Raw genomic sequence first — 26,978 nt, 5'->3', positions numbered from 1 at the left:
GGTATGTTGCCGCACAAAAGGAAGTTGCAGGGCATGCTGGGTTGTCCTTTTTTGCTTGAGGGGAAATAAAGAAGCAAAAAGAGACAACCCAGCATGCCCTGCAACTTCCTTTGTGCAGCAACGTACCAAATAAAAGTCAGGTAAACTGGGGAATGATCATTTATAAAAAAGAAAAGTAATAGAGATTTTAACTTTTGGATTGCCTGGTTAGCATCCGTATTACTTGTTTACCAGATAAAAATAAAGACTTCATTTTTGATTTTATGCCCGACAGTTACACTTTAAAGAGGAACTTTATCCAAGGTTTAAACTTCAGCCCAATGAGTAGACGATAAACTCTTACAAAGAGAAATTTTTACCTTCTCCCAAATAAATCATCAGGGACATCTGTGTGGCTGATATTGTGGTGAAACCCCTCCCACCGTGTGATGTCAGGGTCATGGCCCTGACAAATTCCTGTCCGTGAACCGCATTGCATTGTGGGAGATAATTCCAAATGCCAAGCAACCAGTATCTCCCTTTTAGCCTATCACATTTTAGTGGTTGTGTTTATAGATAATGGCAGTTAATGCTGTCTTGCTTTTTTTCATGTCTACCAACAGGAAGGGCTAGTTCATACTTGATTCCCGCCCAGCGCAAAACGCTAACGGTTTTTCAAAATCGCTGTCCCATGGCAGTGTTCTCACTGTAGTGTTAGTGACATGCAGCATTTTGCCGGCGATTTGCGATTAGCGATCGCGATTAGCATGCATAGCACCGCTAATCGCGATCACTCCCAAAACGCTGCAGTGTCCAGTGATTTTTCCGCGTTTATAGCAGAATAATCACTCCCGCAAGGTTTTAGGTGTGAATGGGGCCTAAAGATGATGACCGGCAGATTCCCGGTGGATCAAACAACATGTACAAATTATGGGGAGAATATCAATTATTTCTTGATTTATTGTCTATTTTTAACTTCTCACTTTGCAATGTATTGGTTTCTTTTTCCCCCTTCTGCGATCTTTTGGTAAAGTTCCTCTCCAATATGTTCACTACCCTGTTAATTCTTCTGTGATCCTCCACCCTCTAACTTAACATCTCTGCATCCATGTTTTGTTTAGTCTGCCTATGTCTGAATGCCCTATCAACATTATGCAATTTGATTTTTTTAAATATATTTTTTTTAATCTATGCCATTAATTAAAGGTTTAAAGTGTACCCGAGGCGATATGGGACATGATAAGATACACATGTGTATGTACAGTACAACACATTAATAGCCAGGCTGTTTCATGTTATTTTGCGTTTCTTTGTTGGGAGTATTGTAAACATCACTCATAAGCAGATTACAGCCATAAAAGTTTTCCTGGCCAAATACAACTTCTGAAGGCTGTGGAGAGATAAAATACATGAACTATTGACTTTTTTTTTCTAACTCTGGGACACTTAATAGGCTACCACCTACTGCTACTACCATAGGATACCTACTTTCTAAATGTTTAAATATAAAACCCTGGCATACTTAAAAAAGTAATTTTTAGGAGTGATAAATATAATTGTTTATCACATCAGTTTATTTTCACCTCGGGTTCACTTTAAATAATAAAAAAAGGATTGTGTTGTAAAAACAGCCCATTGGATTGGATTTCAGCCTTGCTTGGTGCAGAGCCGGCCTTTGGGGATGGCAAGTGGGGCAATCGCCCCAGGCCCTTCGCCTGAAGAGGCCCCGCACCCTCTGCTGCGGTGGCGAGAGTGGGCATAGTAGTTAAAACTCACGTGTCTTCCTCCGATCCTCACAGCTTCCATCTATTTCCTCTCCCAGCATCTGTGTATTGGAAACAGCGCCCCCTATGATGACGTGACCGCATGTCACCACAGGGGGCGCTGTTACCCATACACAGATGCTGGGAGAGGAAATAGATGGTAGCTGTGAGGAGCGGAGGAAGACACGTGAGTGTTAACTACTGTGCTCGCTCTCCCCACCGCAGCAGCCACCTTCATATCTAACCTGTACTGCGGGGCACCTACCTATCTAATCTATACTGCAGGCACCTATCTAATCTATACTGCAGGCACCTTCCTATCTAATCTATACTACAGGCTGGCACCTATCTAATCTATACTGCAGGCTGGCACCTATCTATCTAATTTATACTGCAGGCTCCTATCTAATCTATACTGCAGGCACCTATGTAATCTATACTGCAGGCACCTACCTATCTAATCTATACTGCAGGCACCTATCTAATCTATACTGCAGGCACCTATCTAATCTATACTGCATGCACCTATGTAATCTATACTGCAGGCACCTACCCATCTAATCTATACTGCAGGCACCTATGTAATCTATACTGCAGGCACCTACCTATCTAATCTATACTGCAGGCACCTACCTATCTAATCTATACTGCAGGCACCTATGTAATCTATACTGCAGGCACCTATCTAATCTATACTGCAGACTGGCACCTATGTATCTAATCTATACTGCAGGCACCTACCTATCTAATCTATACTGCAGGCACCTATCTAATCTATACTGCAGGCACCTATCTAATCTATACTGCAGGCACCTATCTAATCTATACTGCAGGCACCTATCTAATCTATACTGCAGGCACCTACCTACCTACCTAATCTATCCTGCAGGCACCTTCCTATCTAATCTATACTGCAGGCTGGCACCTACCTATCTAATTTATACTGCAGACACCTATCTAATCTGTACAGCAGGGCACCTATTTATCTAATCTATACTGCAGGCACCTATCTAATATATACTGTGGGGTACCTACCTAGCTAATCTATACTGCAGGCACCTATCTAATCTATACTGCAGGGTACCTACCTACCTATCTAATCTGTACTGCAGGGCACCTACCTGTCTAATATATACTGCAGGGCACCTACCTACCTATCTAATCTATACTGCAGGGCACCTACCTATCTAACCTATACTGCAGGGCACCTACCTATCTAATCTATACTGCAGGGCACCTACCTATCTAATCTATACTGCGGGGCATCTACCTATCTAATCTATACTGCGGGGCACCTACCTATCTAACCTATACTGGAGGCACCTACCTATCTAACCTATACAGAGTGTGTGCTTTCACTGTGTGTGTGTGTGTGTGTGTGTGTGTGTGTGTGTGTGTGTGTGTGTGTGTGTGTGTGTGTGTGTGTGTGTGTGTGTGTGTGTATCCACAGTATATGTCTCTAGGCTCTGCATATGACACTCGCCCCAGGCCCCGCGTACTCTAAGGCCACCTCTGCTTGGTGGCAGGATTGTTCAGTTTCCGGTACTGGAGTGCCATTTTTAAAAAGTTTCAAAGTAGTTTATCATTATACACTTTAGCAAGAAATAGTGCAAATCTATTTTTTTCCATAGTTTAAGCAACCTCTGAAATAGATGACCATATAGTACACTTCATTGTGTTCTCAGAAGATGAGATGATCCTTTGCAGCTTCTCCGGCTGTCTTTGAGTAAAAGGTAAGCAAAGTGACCAACTTTGCTTGCAGTGTCCCCAGGATGGCATTGGCAGTTCATCATTTATAGTTACCCTTTTGTCAGTTCTGGGCTTGAAATCTTGTTCCAGTTAGTGCAAAGAAAGATGTAGTCCTGACGCAGGAAGCTGCGGACCTCTGGGCTAGTTGGTGAATTCACCCAGTTTATAGCGCACTTGGTGTACACTAAAGACAAGGAGCTCACCCTAAGCATAATGTTCCACCTTACAAGTCTGTGAGCATTATCCAGTTTGAAAAGGTGGTGCTAGCTTACTCTGGCAGTGCCCAAACTGTCTAAGGCAAGATGCTCACCTACATACATAAAAAAATGGTTATGCCTAGGCTATGACATCTTGGAACTAAGTCATAGATGATTGAAGGAGCAACTCAAGAGAATTGGGCCATAATAGGGTCACAATGTATGGAGACCCACTGGTGAGAGCTGGACCCATTGATGAAATTTACCCCAGCAAGTGTGTAAAGTTGCATACTATGCAGGCTTCCAGTCTCTTTCACGTTTAAACACGTGCAAGGTTAGAGAATCTTCTGGCCAGTCAATGTACTTGAAGATCTCTTTACTTCTGGATCTATATGAGCAAAGCTCCAAAGACACCCTTGACCCAGCTTTACCCAAACCTTGTTTTCAGGAAGGGGAAGCTTCCTTTCAAGTTTCAAGTAATGTCAAGCTCTGGACCTGACTTAGTGTCGACTGTGAGATATAATAGCGACAGCTGAAAAGGTATCAGGTGGTCGATCTTTCTAGATTGCTGTCTGTAATTGAGCGCCCATCTGCAGGTATACTAAACCTTTTACAAGGACAGAAGTTCCCCAATTTGTGCAAGATGCCTGCTAAACAGTCAAAAAATGTTTTCTGAACTGCAGTAGATGTAAAATAGAATACAATTGGGTCCAAGCTGGCGTTTAAGGTACTCAAGAGCAAGGCATCTACTCTCCAAAGTGGACTTTGGTTTTGTATCATGCCAACAACGTGGGAGATATTGTAGGGAGCAAAACAAATGCAAAAGTTGGCAAGCGTGGCACAGGCCAGGCCAATGGCTCTCTGCTTCCTCTTCCTCTGGATGTTGGGCAGAGACATCAGTATCCGTATAAAGTTAATATAACAGAATACAGTAACAATGGTTGGAATAAAGAAAAGGGACAGTCCTAACTCTAAACGCACTGGGAGCAAGATCTTGAGCTGTTCAGGACTAAAGTCCTCATAACATCTGGTCTCATTGGTCAACGTGATATTCTTGCCTGGCACACAGTACTGAATGATATAAACTATACTGCAATGACCGCATGCCAAGAGCCAGATGGTAATGCTCGCAAATATGGCATATTCTGGTTTTCGATGGAGTTTATACTTGATAGGGAAGGCTACCCCAAGGTAGCGCTCTACGCTGACAGCAGTGAGGAACAGGGTGCTGATATAGATGCTGCTGTAGTAGCAGAACCCTGTCAAAGGGCAAAGGAACAGTGGCATATTCCAAATCATCCCAGAAGCAGCCTCATTCATCTTTAGCGGAAGGAACAGAAGAAGGATAAGGTCCGAGATGGTTAAGTTGAGAAGTAGAATGTCCACTGGTGTTGGCTTCTTGCGAACCTTGTCCAGGAAGGCGTAAAAAGCCAACAGATTAGAAGGTAGGCCGGTCAGAAATGTCACAATGTAGACTGCGAGAACTATGTGAAGGTGATGTCCATCAAACAAAATGCTCCTGTTAAAAAAATGAAGAAATAAAAGAAGATTATTAATAAATAATGACTTACGGTAGGTGAGTCTATGAGATTTTACTATTTGCCTAGTTAGAGAGAGTCTGTGCATGGATTATTTTCCCCCCAAAACTTTTGAAATCTTGTTTGCCAGCATTTTCATGACATATTTATAAAACATGAAAAATATGGCATCAGAAGCCTCATGGTTTGCACTGATATGACCTGAAAGTGGTGATCAAATCTGTTTTAAAGCGGAATTGTCAGCCACAAAATTAAATTCCATTTACCCACTGCTCTGTGTTTATTATGTAGTCTACATGCAGTCTGCATTGTAAGCATTCCAATATAATCATAGATGTTTCTGCTGAAATACACCTTATCTCAGTCAGCCTGGTTCTATTCTGGTACATTGCCAGGGAGAGGGAAGCTTGTTATCTCCCCTCCTACATTCTTGCGCCTCACTGATTGGCTGAAGGCAGTTCAGTGTAACATGAGGCTGTGAAGGAAAATACATCTCACCCCATCTGCAGTGGTCATGGCAAAGAAGGTTAACTCACCAATGTCACTGCCTCTCACCATTGTATCGCACGTTGCTCTACATCCTCCCCACTTCTGGCTGTGAAGGAAGTTGGGGAGCAGCGTGCAAACACAACGGAGAGAGGCAGGGTGGCACTGAAAAGGGTAAGCAGGACAACAATTCCCTCAGCCTGCCTAGAGAATCTGGCAAAGCACCACCCCACCGACTGCATCGGCCAAGTACATAGTGTAGAAGGCTTTACTCTCCACTCTGGAAATGAACGTCAACTTTTTCGTCTGATCTTACCATTTCCTTCCACACCATCATTCAGGACTTCTCACAAATGTCTCTTATTCTTTAGAACTTCCTTAGTCCATAGTCTATTTACCACATCATCTTCAGGCAATGTGCAATGTGACCTAGGATCACCATATTTAGGGTCAGGCTTAGGTAGAGGGTGGGTTAAGAGTTTAGGTGGCCATACACCATACCATTTTTTAAATTTCTTTTCAATTCAAGGATTAAAATCAATTGTTCTGGTTGATTGCAACATTTGAAAAATATGACAAATGTACCACAAACACACACAAATGACTGAAAACTCTACAAAAATTGCTTTAGTGTATATATTAAGAAATTGACAATCTACCGTATGCCATTACATTTTCATAAAAGTTGATCAGAAAAATCAACCACTCCTGATCGACCTTATATATATATATATATAGGAAAAAAAAATGGGAAATCTGATTGGATTTCTTGCTAAAGAAAAAAACAACTTTAGATTCTTCATTTTATCGTATCGTGTTTAGCCACCTTTAGGCATTGGTAGAGGATTCATACTTTTTGTGCCCTGAGGCCAAGTAATGGTGTAGCTTGCCCTTCATGTGCAGCAGTTCCCCTCCCATTCCATGTGCATCCCCCTCTTCCATGTGTATCATCCATGTACAGCAGCCCCTCCCATTCCATATGCAGCCCCTCCTCCATGTGTACCATCCATGTACAGCAGCCCCCTCCCCTTTCCACCTGCAGCCCCCTCTTCCATGTGTATCATCCATGTACAGCAGCCCCTTCCCTTTCCACCTGCAGCCCCCTCTTCCATGTGTAACATCCATGTACAGCAGCCCCTTCCCTTACCACCTGCAGCCCCCTCTTCCATGTGTATCATCCATGTACAGCAGCCCCTTCCCTTTCCACCTGCAGCCCCCTCTTCCATGTGTAACATCCATGTACAGCAGCCCCTTCCCTTACCACCTGCAGCCCCCTCTTCCATGTGTAACATCCATGTACTGTAGCCTCTCTCTTTCATGTGAGCGCTTTGAGTCCGACAGGAGAAAAGCGCTATATAAATGTTCAGATTATTATTATTATTATGTACAGCCCCCTTTGAGCATCAGTTTCCCTTTTTCATGTTCTGCTCCCTATTTTCAGCCTCCTCTTTCATATGTAGCAACCCCTATTTCATGTTTAGGTGCCCCCACGGGCTGCAGCTAGGGATGGTCGGAAATGCCAATTTCCAATTTCGCGGTAAATCCGCATTCCACCATTGCCAATTACCGCTACTGCTACCGATTCCGTTTTCCGCTACCAATTTCCGCATTCCGATGCGGATTTCTGCCGGAGATTGTGGAAATTTCCAGTGACTTTAACATCGATTTTCTCAAAAACTATAAGGTCTTTTTGAAAACTTTTTTGGCATCTTGTTCACTAGATTCTGTTTAATAAACCCTAAAAATTTGGTGTTTCTAGGACTTACAGGGGCTTTGCTATTAACTGCTAAAGTCGGCGGATTTTTACTGTAATGTAAAATGCAGAAAATCTACATTATCCGATATGCGGTAATTTTAAGCCAATCAGAAGACGCAGAATGAATAAGCCAATCAGAGAATGCGGAAACTTCCGCCTAAATCCCCATTCTCTGATTGGTTTATTTATTCTGAGTCTTCTGATTGGCTTAAAATTACCGCATATCGGATAATGCAGATTTTCTGCATTTTACATTACAGCCGACTTTAGTGGTTAATAGCAAAGCCCCCGTGAGTCCTAGAAACACCAAATGTTCAAGGTTTATTAAACAGAATCTTGTGAACAAGATGCAAAAAAAATGTTTTCAAAAAGACCTTATAGTTTTTGAGAAAATTGATGTTAAAGTCGGCGGAAATTTCCATCCGCCTACCGCCTACCGCACTTGTATTGCAATTTCTGATCTGAATTTCCGATCTTGCATTTCCACGGAATCCGAATGAGCATCCCTAGCTGCAGCTACCCAAGGCCCGGACCTCTGTGGCTATTCCAGAAATACGGCCCTGTGACCATGTCACCTAACTACAGATTTAGCCTGATCTTTATTTCCTTGCCAGGCTACCCCAGCTTAGTAACTCCCTTCACTATAATTCTCCTTTTAACTGTGCCCAGCATGCGTCTTTGTCCCCTGTACTTTCATTATTAAGCTCAGGAAATTTTTAGCGACTAGTATGAAAGTAATCTAACCAGTGTTAACTGTAATTGTTACTTTATCGTTTTCTTTTTAAGCACCATCTGTTATTAATAATTTATTAGGTTTCGTACCAGTAAATTGCTAGTCCGGATATGAAATTCTCATGTGGTTTTCACTCTGCCTCGTCTAGTACAACTTCATTTAGAGTGATCAAACGAAACCGGTCGTTACTGAGCTGATCCTGGTTCCCGGGTCATGGGCGAGTGATTCTAAAGGGAGCCACAATCAATAACCCCTGATGAAAGGGCAACTGTTGATCATGTCATTCGTATGTGTCCCGGAGCTCCTGAATACTGATAAGCGGCTCGGAGGCAGAGGTGCGCTTATTAGTTTACGTTGATAAGCAGTCTGTTGATTGAGGCCATCAATGCTCCGAGAAACATTCTGAAATGATGATGTTTTTATGAGGATGTGTGTGATGGCTTCCATTGACCCTAGAAGAGGTGTGTGGTTATTTACAGAGATGACAGGAGCTACCCGGTTTTGCTCTCTATACATTTTCATGAAACAATAAAAAATTGCCAGAAATAAAAAATTGCTTTCTTGCCAGTTGATGGCCAGAGCAGTCTTCAGCACTGCTGTGTTTTATAAGGTATTTATTATGTTTAGTATTAAGAAGTATATAGTCAAAATCTCCTCATACACAGGTTTGTCATCCTGAATGTAGGCTAGATATCCTTCTCCTACAGACTAAAGGCCGGTTTACACTTCCTTAAAAAACATACCTGGGATGTTTTTTAAGCTCTGCTTAGTGCAGGAAGTGATTTCAAATGTTAAAAATAGGATCCGCCTCCAAGGATCATCTTGCTGCACCAAGCATGGCGGAACGCTAAGCAGAACGCAGAGTCCAAACTTGACCCATTTTCTTGGACTGGACGGGAAAATGTATGCAATGAAAGCCTATGAGGATGGACACTCTCTGTACTCACTAGGCTAGCTGCCGCGTTTGCTTTCGATTACCATTCTGACGTGTCCTGTCACCGATCGCAGCCGATTGCAAAAGCATGGGGATCTCCATTGGGCTGCAAAAGACCAATGGGAATCCTGAGCAACAGGGAGAATTCTCATTAGTTCATGGGGGCCCAATGAAAATTCTCCCTGTTGCTAGGGAGAATTGGCCTAATTCAGCCTATGAAGAGCCCCATGCTCTTGCTGAACCCTGGGTTGAACATAGATGGGCTGAGCGGCGATCTGTATGGCGGACGTGATTGACGCACGAGCGGACAGGCAGACGAGCAGAAGTGGAGCGAACAGGGAATTTGTTGCAGGCGGATGCAAAATGTACGGAACATCCACCTAGTGGATACACTTATTGTTTCCTTTTGGCATCTGCTCTAGTGTGACTTGGCCCTAAGTGCTCTTTTACATAAATTTGAAGTGCGCTAAGGATCTTTTGTCTTGTTTCCTTTGATAGTAAGGTTAGATGGCTGTGCATTCAAGTACAATGCTAGGTGAAGGCGTAAGGACATTGGGGTTGATTCACAAAGCTGCACTGCTTCAGCAGCCTACTGGGCCAATGAAAGTGCAGGAATGTTTTTCTTTAAAGCTACTGGGCCCGCCAGGTCTCCGGGCGGGTTCAGTGGAACGATCGTTAAGTTTAACGAGCCGCTCATTAAAGTAGCAATGATGAGTGTAATTTTGCAGCGCACGCTATGACTGCATAGAGTGCACTGAGAACTACTAACAAATACTGTAGTCATTAAGCTGCGCTGCTGAAGCAGTGCAGCTTTGTGACTCAATCCCATTGTGTTTTAATGTGTTTTATACCTGTCTCCAGCAGATGTCCATACTCTGGATCCTACATCAATTTCCAGGTCATGGTAGCCCTAAAGGCAATGCACAGAACTACTATCTGTTTGCATAGCCCCCAACTGTCCCTCTTTGGGAGCCCTGTCCCTCTTGCCTCCTCATTTGTCCCTCTTTCAGGACTTTGTTCCTCTTTCTATGGAAATATATATATTTCTCTACTAAAAAATGTGTATGATTGACTCTAAACTTTATTCCCATCCTTTAAATTGATATATTACTCATTTTAAAATGTTAATATGAAGGAAAATGATAGAAAGGAGCAGTGTGGTTTGAATTATAAATCAACATATTTTTCTTATGAAATCTTTATGGTATGCGTGACTAGAGTTGTGATGGGGCGTGGTTAGGGGTGTGGCAGGGGCGTGGCTTAAGTGTCCCTTTTTCGCCTCTCAAAAAGTTGGGAGTTGTGTTTGTCCCCAGAAGGAATCAGTAAATCTGACTTGGACCTCCTCCCTAGCATGTCTGGGTTCAGAGATCTGGTCACAGCAACCTTGCCGTGACCCAGTTCCAAACTGTATATAGTCATGCATTGCATTGCATGCATGACAAATAATGGGCATCTCATTACCGCTTCTAGCATTGACCTGAGAAGGGAAGGGGTAGGGCTGGGAGGAGGGGCTTAAAGGAAATTACAGCTGACTAATAATAATAGTTTTATACATACCCGGGGCTTCCTCCAGCCTAATGCGCATGGATTGCTTCCACTCCGCCATCCTCAGCCTTCAGTTGTGGCCAATCTGCGCAAGAGCCACCGGAGAGATACGTAGAGAGCGCACTTCTCTTGTGCAGACTGGCCATCACTGGCCGAAATTAAGGGACTTGGTACCGGCGATACAGAAGGCTGAGGATGGCGGCATGGGAACAATCCCTGCGCGTGGGGCTGGAGGAAGCCCCAGGTAAGTATAAAACTTTTATTTTATTTTGTCTCTGGTACACTTTAAGGGTAAAAGGAGCAGCAGCCAAATGCCTGCAGGTAGGAGTTCACCAGCAATAACTCGCGGCAGCAGGTATTTCACTTTTTTTTTTCCTAATTGCAAAAACGTGAAATGCCACTTAATGCATTTGTAGAAATAATACCCTAAATTAGGGATTTAACTGTTTTGGACATGCGCATGCTAAAACATATATAGAATACCGTACGTACAAACATGCACGAAAAAGGCAAACTAATTCTGTCAAAATTCAACTTTGGGTAAAAAAAGGTCATCGATGATACATATAATAGTCAGACAACAAATAGAGGAAGTGATGTCACTGAGTGACCTGGCATGACCTCGTGTCCCCATCATAGCCTGTGAGGCAATAATGCAGAAGAATTAACGTTTCCTAACTTTGAGAAAGAGAACACAATTTAAGTCACGCATGTTCATCACCAGATACTAATAGTCTCCATGGTAACACAACAAAATAACACACATGGATTGTTTTAGTAGGGTTAGGGGCTTAGCTACAACTTACTAGGCCCCATAGCAAATTTTTTGCTAGCCCCACCCCCTATCAACCCCCAACAACCTCCCCAAAACCCCCAACCGTGTGAATGATTACTTTATATAGGTCTCTAGCACAAATACTTGGCCAGAGAGTTTGTATACTGTTTTCCACCCCTATAACTTTCCCTGGTGGTACAGTGGTCCCACCGTGCCCCATAGCTTTCTCTGGTAGACCAGTGGCCCCCCTGTGCCTCCATAGCTTTCCCTGGTACCCTAGTGGTCTCCCTGTGCCCCCTGCAGCTTTCCCTAGTATCTAAATGGCCCGCTTTGCCCCTATAGCTTTTCTTGGTGGTCTAGTAGTCTGGCCTCCCACCAGGGCCGGGCCGAGGCATAGGCTGGAGAGGCTCCAGCCTCAGGGCGCAGTGTAGGAGGGGGCGCACAATTCATTCAGCTGTCATTGCTAATTGTGTATGAAGCAGAAAGAAATAAGAAAAGGGGATACATTGCAGTGACTGCAAGCCAGATAACTAGATATTAAAAGTGTTGGGGAGGTTGTGGGCCCTGTGGCCCTCTTTGTCTAATAGCAATCAGTGTGTGATGCTGGGGAGGCAGGGATGGAGGGGCGCACTTTGGTGTCTCAGCCTTGGGTGCTGGAGGACCTTGTCCCTGCTCTGCCTCCCACACCCCCATAGTTTTCCCTGGTAGTCTAGTGGTAATTCTAGTGGTAAGTGATTCCTGCACACCCTATAGATTAGTGCCCGTCTGGTCAGGTAGTGCTATAGTGGTAGGCTGGTAGGAGGTAGCAGCGGGCCACAACTTGATACTCACCGATAGCTTGCAGAAAGTCTAGGGTGAGAAAACATGTCACAAAGTAGTCCATTTAAAGTGATTACATATTGGGCTTGATTCAGTAAACCGTGCTAAGTGTTAGCACGCCTGTGAAAAGCCCTATATCACACCTAAAGTTCAGGCGTGATAAATTCATATCACACGCAAAGTCCCGCGTGCAAAACTTTGCGCGCACACAGCGCGGTGCGCGCGAAACGGTGCATCGCAGTGCAACGAAAACGGTGCACCCAATGCGCTTATAAGGTCGCATTTGGCGCGACCTTAAGGTTTGCGCGCGGGACTTTGCGCGCAATGTGAATTTAGTAAACGGTGCTAACCCAGTTAGCACCCTAGTTATCACACCCAAAGTCTTTAGGTGTGCTAGCTGGGTTTGCACCGTTTACTGAATCAAGCCCATTGACTATGTAAACTCTACAAAATCTCTGCTAATACTGTAATAATGCAGTACATTTGTAAAAATGTATACCAGCGCATAAAATGTAAGAATTTAGCATGTGCACAGCTGTCCCATGATGTTGTATAGCAATCCGCCTTGGAAACAAACAAGCCTACAGTGATTGTACTTTTCCACCCACTGAAAACCCCATTGTCACGCCTCTCCATTGACGGTATACACCTCTTTGCTTTAGCGTGTCTGTACAGCGGTCATTCCTGATTTCACACCTTACCAAATGAACAGTGATAGATAAAGGCAACAATAATGTGTACATGAACCTTAACCACTTGAGGACCACTTGTTTATACCCCTCTAGTGACCAGGCGATTTTTTTTTACAATTCAGCACTTCACAACTTTAACAGTTTATTGCTCAGCCATACAATTTAGTACACAAATTAATTTTACCCCCTTCTCTTCTCACCAATAGGTTTTCTTTTGGTGATCTTTGATTGCTGCTGGGTTTTTTATTTTATTTTGTATTAATTAAAAAAGACCTGATTTAAAAAAACAGCAACATTTTTTTTCTTTCCCTCCCCCCTAAATTTCCTCTAGACCTTATTACATACACCACGTGATACATACATAGACATATACCTATGGCAGAGATTAGATTGTGAGCCCTTCCGTGAGACAGTTAAGTGACAAGGCTGTCCCCGGTACAGTGCTCCGGGAGATCGTAGCACTGTACAAATGATTACCCCCCTGTAATTGGAAAAAAATCAGCCTGCCAGCTCCGATCATGGGCTGGCAGGCTGATCACTGGTGCCAGCTCCGTGTACTAACGGGCGCTTGTGCTGGTGTGAGCTCCCATCTAATCTCACTCCTTGCGAGATCACACCACCTGGCATGATCGAGGAACGAGGAAGCCGCTCTGTGGCCGCCATCCCGCGTTAGGCGGTCACAGAGTGGTTAAAGGAACACTACAGCGAACAAATTGAGCAGTTAAAATCTGACAGAACTAAGTAAGTCACTAAGTATCCTGTCTTGCAGAACCGAAGTTCTGGGCACAAAACGGTACACATTGATAGCGAATAGATTGGTCTACCTTTCCTAACTTTTTCTTTGCTATATACTACTCTTTCTTGTACTCTTCTCTTCTGAATGTCTGATTCAGTTCAGTTTCACCAGAATTGGTCAGTTCCTAACTTGCATGCCCTCTGCGAATCGCACGGCATTGCTGCTTGCAGCACAAGCAAGGCTGAGCTGGTGGCATAACCCCAGAGATGGAATCCTTGTCACCACCTTGCTTAATGCCTCTATTCCCTGCAATCCTGATACCCCCGGAGTGGTTGGCAAACCTGACCGGCGAGGATCTGCGCATATACCAGGAGCAGGAGGCAGAGGAGCTCCAGTGTAAAGCAGAGCACCAAGAGTGGCTGCGCCAGTTTGAACTCCAGGCCAAGGAGCGACGACTCCAGCGAGAATTGGAGTTGGCAAGCCTGACCGGCGAGGAACCAGATACCAGGAGCACCGAGAGTGTCTGCGCCAGTGGGATCTCCAGATCGAAGAGCTACGGCTCCAGCGTGTTGGAGTTGGCCTAGCTAACCCAATCAAATCAGCACTCTTCACTATGTGTTTCGGTGGAGAGATGCGAACCTCTACCCGTGACCCCCACAGCAAAACTTCCTGCCATGGAAGATGGCACGGAACGAGACTTTCCTGTGCGCACCTCTGAGAGGGCGTACCATCAGGTTCCTGTACCTGACAGCCAGAGAACTCTGGTGCTGGACAGTCACATAACCCTGTCCCAAGACTTGGAAGGAGGTAAGCCTACTGCATTCGCTCCTCCTGGCCCAGTGAGCTTTGTGCCACTGAGACCTGCAGCTGCTGCTATTGCTGCATCCCAGTCTGACACACCTGCCATTCGCACGTGTAATCTTTGTGGCTTGACTGGCCACATACAGTTCTTCTGTCCCAAGAGGAAAAGAACGACCGTCCCTAGCCCGAAGATGGCTAGCAACCCTGATCCGTCACCTGCATCACCCTCTGCACAGCCTGTCAGCGTGTCAGAGATGCTCTACGGTTCCGGAAATCGTCACAGTGCTCCAGTGGATGACCAGATCATCTTTTGCTCCAGTGCTCCAGAAGCAGATGTTTCCTTGGTCTGTTCCGACCTTGCCACAGAGGAAGATATTCTCCCACAAAAGCTCCTCACCCTGACTGAAGTCAGGCCCAACCACCACAACCCTGTTATCCCAGGTCCCGAGAAGGCCGGATGGGGGGTGGGTTTTCCAGAGTGGGCTGTTGCTGAGTTTCCCTCTCCTCCTGTGCTTGGCACTGATCTAGGCACGCTTGTGTGCCCTTCGGAATTTTCTGCTGATATGCAGGAGTTCCCAGCAGGACTCCCTGACCACCAGGTACTGTACAAGCCTTGGGGAAAACAGGGAGATGTCAAACCCTTACCTACTATTGCTACTGTACCTAATGCCGCGGGGCGGGAGGTACCCTCAGATTTACATGTACCAGCAACTGACTGTCTTTTATCTCTTTCTGCACCTGTTATTACTAATGAAATTGCATGTGTCAGTGATAATTGTGATAGAAACGCTGTACCCTCTTTGGCCATTACATGCTCTATGGCCAGCCGCATGAACTCAGAGCTGACAGCAGGGATTCCCTCTGACAATTCTGACTTTCAGGCGGGTCACACTCATGCTAAAAATGACATGTCATGTTATGCAAATGCTTTTGATAATGTTGTGCATGTTTGTGAGAGTACGCTGGATGACGCCTTCAGTGTCCCCGGCAGTCTGGACTCAGGACTATCTGGAGAAGTCTCGACTTCCCCTGATATCTCTGACCTTCAGACCAATGTCAATATTGACGTGATTTTGATGTACCCAAAAGGTGATGTTTATTGTAGTGTACCTGTGCAGACAGACACACACAGTACTGTTAACCTGAGCTCAGAGCCTGCAGGCATTCCTGTCAGCTCTGACCCCAGAGAGTTTGATTTTCAGCAGCTGACCTCAGATCGCACTAGGCAGCTGGCTGAGATTTGTAGTCCCACATCCGTGAGGATACTACAGAGCGACTCCAACCTGCGTGCGCTTAGTGGCCAGACCGCTAAGCCGCCAGCAGTGGAAGCTCCACTACAGTTGTACAGGGAGAATAGTAACTACCCCAGTGAACCCATTCCTCATATAACTGACACCCCAGGTGAAAGCACGGTCCATGTGGATCTGTTGGAAGCCCAGTCAGACAGAACGCAGTTAGTTCTGGGAAAGTACGGCCAGTTAGAACAGGAAGACACAGGTCCCCTGTCAGGCTTGATAGCTCCCACACGAGAATTGGCGGATGATGTAAAAGTCACCCCCCACCTCTCGTACTCCCAGAAGGCCTCGCTGAAGTGCATTGCGCCCCCACAGCGAAATCTTCGCAGCAACCCTGGGCAGGATACAGCAGTTCACAGAAGGGACCCGGGGACTCACATGCCCTTATGGCAGATCCCCTACAGCACCTCTCCGGAGGTGCAAGCAAAAGTAAAGATGAAGTATGGGGAGATGTTACAGATGGCTGTCCTCCGCAAATCCTCTAGCTCACCGACCACCAGGTTCTGTGAGGCCTATAGGATGCCGGACGACATCCCAATAACCGTTGCGTATCCCATGACTCCCCTCGGTGATCTGTTGGATTGGCTGGCATCCGCCAACTACCTAACGATCATAGATCGGAGCTACGGATACTGGCAGATTCCAACCGTGCCCAAGGCACGCCTGGAATCCACATTCACCCTGCCCTTGGACTTAAACGCCTCGATGCGGATGTCTTTTGGCATGATGGATGCCCAAGCCACCTTTCTCCAGGCGTGGAACGACCTGTGGAAAAGCAAGCACGGTTGTACAGTCACGTACCCGGATGACATCCCTGTGTTCCCCCCGACTTGGGAGCAACACTGCGATCACTCGTCCCTGGTACTAGGACAGCTGTCAGCTGACAATCTGACCGTTGAACCAGACGCAGATCAGATTGTCATGACAGAGGTACAGGCCTCTCTGGGAACAGCGGGATACTACAGGACGTTTGCGAAGCCCTGTAGCCTCCTGGCTAAACCACTGACCAACTAAAAAGGGCAACCCCCAAGGTCATGTGGAACCCAGGCTGCCCCGCTGTACTGAGCCCAAGTAGCAAGTTGGTATTGCTTCAGTCAAGGTCCTGCTAACCGCTCCTTCCCCAATCTTGTAAAGGGGGGAGATGTGACGCCGTCGATATGACATATCGAATGCGTCATGGAGTTACGAACGCTAGTTCTTCGCAAACCAACCAAACCGACAGTTTTTGGTTTAAATACACTTTTTTTTCCCTTTGCCAAAGGGCTGGAGGAATCTTTTCATGGTCAGTTAATTAGCCTCCTGTGAAAAGATTCTCTGCCAGCACAGGGGACCCCCTGAGGTGTTTATGACCTCATCCATCAGGTGAAGGGTAGATATCAGTTGACAGAATCTCATAAATTGTAGCTTTCTCCAGCCTGATCGGCCCCAGTCTCAGCATGAGATATGACACCTCGGCTGCTCCCTGAGCTTCAAAAGACTTCTTGTAAGGCTTGGTGGTGTATTCTCCACAGTCAGCATGCAACGCATGAGCTGGCATGGAGGAGGTACACACACTAGCACCAGGAAACAGGCTATCCCTAGTATAGTGGAGGGGAGGACTGACTCCAATAGGAGATTGTGGCGCACAGAGCCGGTGCAGATCTGACAGCCACAAACAATGCTATCGTTATAACGTCTCAGCGCAAAGTAGCGCTGAGCGCACAAACCAGAACTGAGGAGATCAGGACAGGTAGACAGAATGAACGCTTGCTAACTAGCGGCTACTTAGCGACAGCAAGCGTCCAAAACCAGACAGACTGGAATGAGGCAGCCAATGCGCTGCGGCGATGGCGTGCCTCACAAAGACAGGACAGGACAGTCAGGAAACAGCAGGATCAAGATAGATGAACGTAACACAGATAGATATACAATAAGTACGTTTTCCTAGCGTATTACAATTACAGCTATCAATGAAACTATTTGTAACGTCTGACTAACATATGTATATTTCGGCAATGAACCGATATATGACATAAGCAGGAACGCTGACTAGGACTGGAGTAATACAGGGAACAGGACTCAGAAGGATTCGCTATCTCTTCGCAGAGATGAACGCAATCCACAAACAGTAACAGAACAGGATTCAGAAGGATTAGTTATCTCTTCGCAGAGATGAACGCAATCCACAAACAGGACCAGGAACAGGATAACTAGCTCAGCACGGGTGCTCACGGTACGCGCAAACTACCAAAACGTGCTGGAAAACTGACTAACTGAACACAGGAAATAAACAGTTCGTGTACGTATATATCAGTGACACTGATGTATCAACGTAACACGAATACAAGGAAAATAATAAACGTGCTGGTATGCATATATATTGGCAATGAACCAATATATGATGCAAAACCAGCAAAGTATCTTTAGAACAAGAAACACGATCGGGGGCTGAAGCGACAGCAAGACGGGCTTAAACTGAAACTATGAAAACCCAAGGAAACCCTGCAGGAAGCAGATCTTTATACTGAGGTCATCCAATGGGAGCAGACATGCAGATTCCCACACAGGTGAATGATAATCAGTCACAAGCTGACAGCAGGGAAAGGCAGACAAAGCTATGCAACTTGCATGAAAAGAGATCAGAACTACCTGAGCTGCAGCACTACTACTTCCAGCAATGCCTGCTGCAGCAGCGATCATTACAGTACCCCCGCCCTTAAAAGCGGATTCCAGACGCTTTTCAAAACTGAAATTCCCAACAAAACAGTCTGACTGATAATTCATGATGACCGGGACAGCCCGGCAAGACCGAATTCCAGAATCAGTCCCCACAAGACTGGACCCATCAGAACCAGAACCTACAGAACCATGCCCATCAGTACTACAAGCCCCAGTGTGACACCCATCAGAACCATGATTTCCAGAAGAAAGCCCTCCGAAACTCCCTGAGCGATACCCACCGCCTTCCAGGAACCGTTCAGAAACGCCAAAGCCTTTGCAATGCCCACCGGTACTGTCTTTACCAACACAAAACCCACTGTTGAACCAGTCCAAGGCACCAGGACAAGTTTTCTCAGAGACCTCCCAGAACACCTTGAAGCTCCAAAGAGATCCCCATAGGTCAGAATGCCCCTTAGGCTCACATGGAGAACTATCAAGAACCCCTATGGAACCTAGGGCAATTCCCGAGTCAGGGCCACAAGGACAAACATCAATATCAGGGCTTTCAGGGACCAGAACCATCTCTGGGCATGCAGGCAGACTGGCAACATCAGAACATGTTCCCACTAAGGAAGCATCAGAGCACGCTAACACCTTAGACACACTTGGGCATTCTGGCACACAAAGAACATCTGGGCACACTGGCACAAGAGAAACCTCTGGGCATGTCAAGGAACTGTGAGCCTCAGGGTCAGCCAAGACAGGACCAAAACCAGGACTGGCCAAAAAAAAATCATGACTAGACTTCGCAACTACTGGACTTTTACACGAGAATGCAGGATCAGACTTAGATGTCGCTGATTCCAGCAAAGTCAGTAACAAATCAGATTCAGGGGCACTAACAAGACAGGACAAATCTTCTGATGTATGCACTGAACCAGATAGGGACTCCACAACTACCTCTGGACTGGACAGAGACTCATCTAATACACTGGATTGGAGCTCATGAGGCGCTGCAGAACAAGTCAGTATTGCAGCAGCCCCCACTGGACTAGGCAAAACTGAGGAATTCCCTGGACAGGAAGGGGACTCTGGAACCTCTGCCACAGCGGCCAGAGAACCAGAATCTTTCAGGATACAGGGCTGGGTTTCAGGAACACTCATTAGACCGGACTGAAATTCTGAGATTTCTATTATTTTGACCAGAGAATCAGAATTATCCATGTTACAGGGCAAGACTTTTGAAACATTCAGAGGACAGGGCTGGAGTTCCTCGGTTGTTACAACACTGGAGAGGGACTCAACAACATTGATTAAATCAGACTGTGTACAGGGCAAGGTATCTAACACACTTGCTGACGAGGACAATATTTCAATGGCTTCTGCTTCGCTGGGCAGAAATTCATCAAGTTTTATTAGAGCAGACTGTAATTCCAAAACAGCTGCTAGACAAGTGAATATTACTGCAACACCAACTGAGGTAAGCAGTGCCTCAGACTCCTCTGCTAGAGGGTTTGAAGTATCCAAAGTACTGGGTGAAGCATAAGACTCTGCGACCACAGCTTCACTGGACAGGATCACTGAACAGTCCATATTGCAGGGCAAAACCATGGAAGCACCTGCTGGACAGCATAATGATTCTGTGACCTGAGTTTCATTGGAGAGATCTACTGCACAATTCATGGTACAGGGCAAATTTATTGGAACATTTTCTGAACAAGGTAATAATTCTGCAATTTCAGGTTCACATAGCAGATGCTCTGAGCTATTCACGAAACTAGAGCGAGGTGTAGAAACAGGAAGATCAAGACACAATGTTTGCGCATCTGAATCACCTTTCAATTGTGAAATTGGAAAATTCAGATGCTGGGCTTCTGAGGTTTCTGGACAGGATTGCTGGGACTCGGAAACTGATGTAGTGCATCTATTGGCATCTGATGGATCAGACAGGAGTTGAACTTTATTAACACAGGTAATTTCTGCAGAAGTGTTTGCAGAGACAGGCAAGATTTTTCTGGTGTCTGTTTCACTGAACAAAGACTCATGAGTACTGGCTAGACTGGACTCAGAAGTCAGCAGGACCTCTGGATTCTCTGCTGAGAAATTTGTGCAGGGCAAAGTTAAGAAAGTATCAGTGGCTTCTGTTTTACTGGGAAGTAACACTGAGTTATCCATGGTACAGGGTGGAGTTACAGGAACATTCACAAGACATGGCAGGGACTCAGTAACTGGAGAAGTGGGACAGTCTCCAATTGACAGTGTGTCTTCCCTGGTATCAACTGATTGAATCGCATAAAAATCATCCAAAATCATTTTCCACACATCGATCAATGGAGCCACAAAGTCATACCCACACACACCAGTTTTTATTAGGTTATAGGCAGACTTAATGCATGCATTCAATACTAATTCACTTTTTGCACTGTAAAATTGACAAAATGAACTTGAATCATTCTTCCATTCATTGACCAGAGCTTCCATCTCTCCTTTCTCAAATGGAGGATTCCAAGCATACTTAACAGGCAGATCACAGTTTGCAGATATGATTGTGGCAGGGACATATATTGGGTTAATTAGCAGGTGATTGGCAGATTCCTTATTCTTAAGAATCTCTAATACCTGTAGCAAGTGTTGAACTGTAGTGTATGCAAACTTTCCTTGCTTCACAAATAAGTTGATTTGTTCAATACTCTGTAATATCTCCTCATAATCATACTCAGATAATTCTTTTAAACAAAAATCTTTATTTTCCCTAGCCAGTGATGAAAGTTCATTAATAGTTTCATAAGTCCATTTAACTCCCCTGAAAGACAATTGCATTTCATTATCTGTTAATGGCAGAATCTCATTATAGGTCTCAGTCGCTAAGGATAACGACTCTGCAGATCGGACACGTTTCTTAGAACGTTTGCGTTTTGCCTTAGACCCTGCTGTTTTCCCTGCTGTTTTTGGTGATTTATTCAAGGCTGCAGGAAAATTATCAGGAACACTCTCTGCTTGCTGATCATTTTTGCAAACAATTGAAGGAGCAGCTGATTGGCCTGCTGCTAGGAGTTCATTTAGAGGAAAAGGCAATGGATCTATGCGCAACCAGTTATGGATCACAAACGCTAGAAATTCCAGCGGTCTCTCATTCAAATCGGAATGATTGAGAACATCACATGCCCACTGAAGCAATTGCCCTTTAAACAAAATATAAACTAGCTGGAGTGCCCAGGTTGAAACAGGAGTCGCTTGGAGATCGGGATTGGCCAGGAACCTGGCACATTCAGAGAAAAACTCATTTTCTGTTTCAGGGTTAAGTTCTTCAAATTTCTTAAAGGAACAGGAACCATAATTAACTGTGTCATACTTTCTGGGAATCCCCCCCACAATGGGGATTGGTAATGGGGTTTTCATAATGTAAGGCTTGGTGGTGTATTCTCCACAGTCAGCATGCAACGCATGAGCTGGCGTGGAGGAGGTACACACACTAGCACCAGGAAACAGGCTATCCCTAGTATAGTGGAGGGGAGGACTGACTCCAATAGGAGATTGTGGCGCACAGAGCCGGTGCAGATCTGACAGCCACAAACAATGCTATCGTTATAACGTCTCAGCGCAAAGTAGCGCTGAGCGCACAAACCAGAACTGAGGAGATCAGGACAGGTAGACAGAATGAACGCTTGCTAACTAGCGGCTACTTAGCGACAGCAAGCGTCCAAAACCAGACAGACTGGAATGAGGCAGCCAATGCGCTGCGGCGATGGCGTGCCTCACAAAGACAGGACAGGACAGTCAGGAAACAGCAGGATCAAGATAGATGAACGTAACACAGATAAATATACAATAAGTATGTTTTCCTAGCGTATTACAATTACAGCTATCAATGAAACTATTTGTAACGTCTGACTAACATATGTATATTTCGGCAATGAACCGATATATGACATAAGCAGGAACGCTGACTAGGACTGGAGTAATACAGGGAACAGGACTCAGAAGGATTCGCTATCTCTTCGCAGAGATGAACGCAATCCACAAACAGGACCAGGAACAGGATAACTAGCTCAGCACGGGTGCTCACGGTACGCGCAAACTACCAAAACGTGCTGGAAAACTGACTAACTGAACACAGGAAATAAACAGTTCGTGTACGTATATATCAGTGACACTGATGTATCAACGTAACACGAATACAAGGAAAATAATAAACGTGCTGGTATGCATATATATTGGCAATGAACCAATATATGATGCAAAACCAGCAAAGTATCTTTAGAACAAGAAACACGATCGGGGGCTGAAGCGACAGCAAGACGGGCTTAAACTGAAACTATGAAAACCCAAGGAAACCCTGCAGGAAGCAGATCTTTATACTGAGGTCATCCAATGGGAGCAGACATGCAGATTCCCACACAGGTGAATGATAATCAGTCACAAGCTGACAGCAGGGAAAGGCAGACAAAGCTATGCAACTTGCATGAAAAGAGATCAGAACTACCTGAGCTGCAGCACTACTACTTCCAGCAATGCCTGCTGCAGCAGCGATCATTACACTTCTGACCTTAGGAAAACCTGCTGTGACCGCAGGAATCCCAATATTCATGTGTTCTCCATATTTCCTTCATAATTCCTGACATAGCAGATCTCCCTGGCCATGAAATCTGCACAGGTTATGGGATTCCACAGGGCGCTGGTTCTGACAGGTTTACGGACCAATCGGACTGCCAGATCTAGCGTAAGATTGTTTTAAAATAACCCTCTAATACCCCAGGGGTCTGATCCCCCAAGTTTGGTATCAACGTTCTTGATAAATTCTGACAAACCTAAAAATGTTATTAGATTTAACCTAACTTGTACGGTTTGCAGATGAACACACTTATCATGATTCAGGTAAATTTGTGTCTCTATGAGAGGGGCAGAGATCTCCTATTCCAAAGAGGTGTGTGATCCACGCCCCCTAACCCCTCCTTGCTGGAGTGGGGGCTATAACCAGACAGAGCCCAGAAAGCTCTGGGTCCTTTACTTTCAATCTGATGCCTAGTAACATCCTGGCAGCCCGCAAGGACACGGGCCAAAACCTCCATCTTGGAACTTTCTAACAAAGGCCTGTTGGCCGCATGGCAACCGCTATTTTGGACATTACGCCAAAGACTTGCGATTGCCGCATGGACTACCAATAACGGTATTTGAACTGTGTATATTCAGACATTCTGTTCCTTTTCCTCTTTTCTCTCTGTCAATCAATCTGTTCTAAAATAAGCTGTGTGTATGTAGTTTAGAAATAAACTAACGATTTTTATCGTTCAGTCTTGTGCCTGTTCTGGTCATCTGATTGCTGCTATAACGAATCTGCCCTCTGAAGAGTCAGTCATACTACCGCATTGTTTTATGGTTTGCTTATAAATTGTTGATTTGCTAGCTTGGTTGTAAATACCCGTTTCTTCCTTCTAGGATTAGCTAGTACCAGATTTCCTGTGCGAAATCGATAACTTTCGTTTCTCGATTGTAAACACAATTCGAGATTGCATCATATAGGGACCCAGTAACCTTTCTTTAACGTCACATTGCTCACAGTCTTTAAGCCGTCGGAAGTGACTATTCCCCAAACGGTGACTGGAGCGTGTTGAACGTGATTGGGCTGGCTACCTTATTATGATAGCGTTGGGGTCTCTTCGCCCCAGTTGGAGACTGTCTGCTCCATTCATCCAATCAGACAGTGGTGGCAGTTTACCTGATTTCCAGCACGAAATCGATATTTTTAGTTTACCGATTGTATATACAATCAGAATTGTACATGTATGGGCACCTCCAACCAATCTTAACCGTTTACTACGCACACAGTGAATTTGCCTCCAGCAGTCTCTAGTGCATGAGACCTGCATGGCAACAGTGGCCTAGTAATACGGGATTAGTGGATGTTTGTCCCATTACATATTGTCGGCAGCTGCGCGACCAATCTTTATTGTCAGTCTGTTCACCGTACTTCCTGCGTATGCTAACGGGAGCAGATTAGATGGGATTGGCACGCTCTGTCGCCCTTTACTTTCTTCCCTCTGACGATCCAGCAACCGGTCTCGTTGTCCGTCTGCGCCCGTACTTCCTGCGTACGCTAACGGGAGCAGATCTCGACGGGATCGCGGAGCTGGATTGTCACACTCCCTTCTCTGGTAGCCAAAAGACAAGACAAATAACATTTATATCGTGCTTTTCTCCTGGCGGACTCAAAGCACCAGAGCTGCAGCCACTAGGACGCGCTCTATAGGCAGTAGCAGTGTTAGGGAGACTTGCCCAAGATCTCCTACTGAATAGGTGCAGGCTTACTGAACAGGCAGAGCCGAGAGTTGAACCCTGGTCTCCTGTGTCAGAGGCAGAGCCCTTAAAGAAAACCTGTACTGAAAATAAAAGTCAAAATAAGCATACACAAGTCATACTTACCTTCCATGTAGTCTACTCCTCAGTGTCTTTCTCCTCTCCCGCGTCCTATTTGTCCACTGTGATCAAGGGAATTTTCCGTCCTCCATTTTGAAAATAGCCATTACCCATAACAGCTTTCTGGTCAGCACACAGTTAAACTGTAACATCGCCCACTTGAGCCATAGGGAAACGTGGACACATCAGTTCTCCTCTCAGCTATAACTGACAGCAACTGATATATTTCAGTTCTGACAAAATATTGTCAGAACTGGAAGGGATTATTGTCAGAAGAAAATGGTGAGCTTCTGAGAGGAACTGAGGGCAGGGTAACTATGTAATGTTCATTTGAAGTAACCTTGTGTGTTTATTTTAAATATTTTAACTCAGTACAGGTTCTCTTTAACCATTACACTATCCAGCCAAAACTGATTTTTTTCAGGGTTTGGGGTTTAATGAGTCTAATATATTTTTTTTTCACCGTGCCTTACTCCTCTGTTTACTCATTATTTATTAAAGGAAAGCTGAAGCGGAAAAAAGAATGATATAACGAATTGTATGTGTAGTACAGATAATGTATAGAATATTAGTAGCAAATAAAACAATCTTGTATTTTTATTTTCAGTTATATAGCTTTTTTATAACATTGCATCATTCTGTCATATTTGCGGTTTAGAAACCACACTCTGGGCCATATGCAATTCACTTTCTTACTGAACTTATTTTTTATCATCTATTTAAAATAACGTTCCAGCACTTTTCAACTAAGAAAGTACCAAAAACTAAATGAATAAGTACAATCAAAATTATTTTGAGCATTTTCTTGCTTTCTGGTGGCTTAAAGTGCAACTGAAGCAAGAGGGATATGGAGGCTGCCATATTTATTCCCTTTTAAACAATACAATTTGCCTGGCTATCCTGCTAATCCTCTACCTATAATACTTTCAGCCATAGCCCCTAAACAAGCATGCAGCAGATCAGGTGTTTCTGACATTATTGTCAGATCTGACAAGATTAGCTGCAGGCTTGTTTCTGGCATTTTTCAGACACTAATGCATCCTAATAGACCAGCATCACTGCCAGGCAACTAGTATTGTATAAAAGACCGCCTCCATATATTTCTTCCTTCCGTTGTCCTTTAAGGACCACAGGCTTAACCCCCCCCCCCCCCCCCCTCCCAAAGACCAGGCCATTTTTACAAAATAGGCCACTGCAGCTTTAAGGCCTCGCTGCAGGGCCGCACAACTCAGCACACAAGCGATTCCACCCCCAACCCCCCTTTTCTGCCCACCAACAGAGCTCTCTGTTGGTGGGATTTGATTGCTCCTGGCGTGTTTGTTTGTTTTTTGCAAATATTTTAGTGTTTATTTTATGAATAAATGTCCCTATTTTTTATTTATTTATTTTTACCCTCCCTCCCCTCGCCAGCCAATCAGAGCGGTTGGCTGCCATAGGCTTCAGCCTATGACAGCGGATCGCTGCCTTGCCACTCAGGTGGAGAGTCGTGTCACATGGCTGTCCCCAGTACAGCGCTGCCTTAGATCGCAGCGCTGTACTATGTAATTAGACGGCGGTTGCGCCTTCTAACAGCCTCTAGTGGATATTGCTGCTGCGCTGGGAGAATGATGACGGAGCGGAGCTCCATCATTGAAGCGGGGATGTGCGCACACCAGCGCGTGTGATGCCCTGCAAAACACGCCCCCAGGACTTTACGCCTTAGGCGGCGTTAGGCGGTCCTGGTTCACGCCCATCGGCGTGACGCGGTCTTAAAGAGGTTAAAAGGCATTTTATTGACAAGTTTAAAAATGTCACCCAGGAGAAAACGCAGGAGAAAAAGTTGCACTTTGCATACGGGCCTCTGTCTTTTAAGATATAAAACAAAGCAGAAATAATGACTCTTTGAACGTTCCTGCAGTAAAACCTTATTTCAAGCTTTCTTTTAGGCCTTGTTCACATTGCGTTCCGATGACGTTAGTGTTCGCGTTGGGCGTTTTTTGATGAGTTTTTTTTTTGCGATTCCTGGCACTTGAGTGGGCGGTGCATTTTTGTTAAAAGCGCTTTTCTAAGCACTTTTCCCGGCGTTTTTTTTTATTCACTCCCTGACGCAAGTCAGGAAGGGAACTCTTTGACTCAGAAAAAATTAA

At 45.0% G+C, this 26,978-nt stretch overlaps 1 protein-coding gene across 1 annotated transcript in view; it reads right to left on the bottom strand.

Moving 5' to 3' along the window:
* Positions 1-4,231: 4,231 nt before the first annotated feature.
* Positions 4,232-26,978, bottom strand: part of LOC137522237 (free fatty acid receptor 2-like) — a 48,962-nt gene continuing 26,215 nt past the window's right edge. Inside the window, exon 2 of the mRNA XM_068242269.1 lies at positions 4,232-5,207. Within this exon, the coding sequence (XP_068098370.1) occupies positions 4,232-5,207 (976 nt within the window). The remainder of the gene's footprint in view (positions 5,208-26,978) is intronic.

This window comes from Hyperolius riggenbachi, chromosome 6 (assembly GCF_040937935.1).
Source record: "Hyperolius riggenbachi isolate aHypRig1 chromosome 6, aHypRig1.pri, whole genome shotgun sequence".
NCBI classification, from domain to species: Eukaryota; Metazoa; Chordata; class Amphibia; order Anura; family Hyperoliidae; genus Hyperolius; species Hyperolius riggenbachi.
This window is presented reverse-complemented; position numbering and strand designations above follow the sequence as displayed.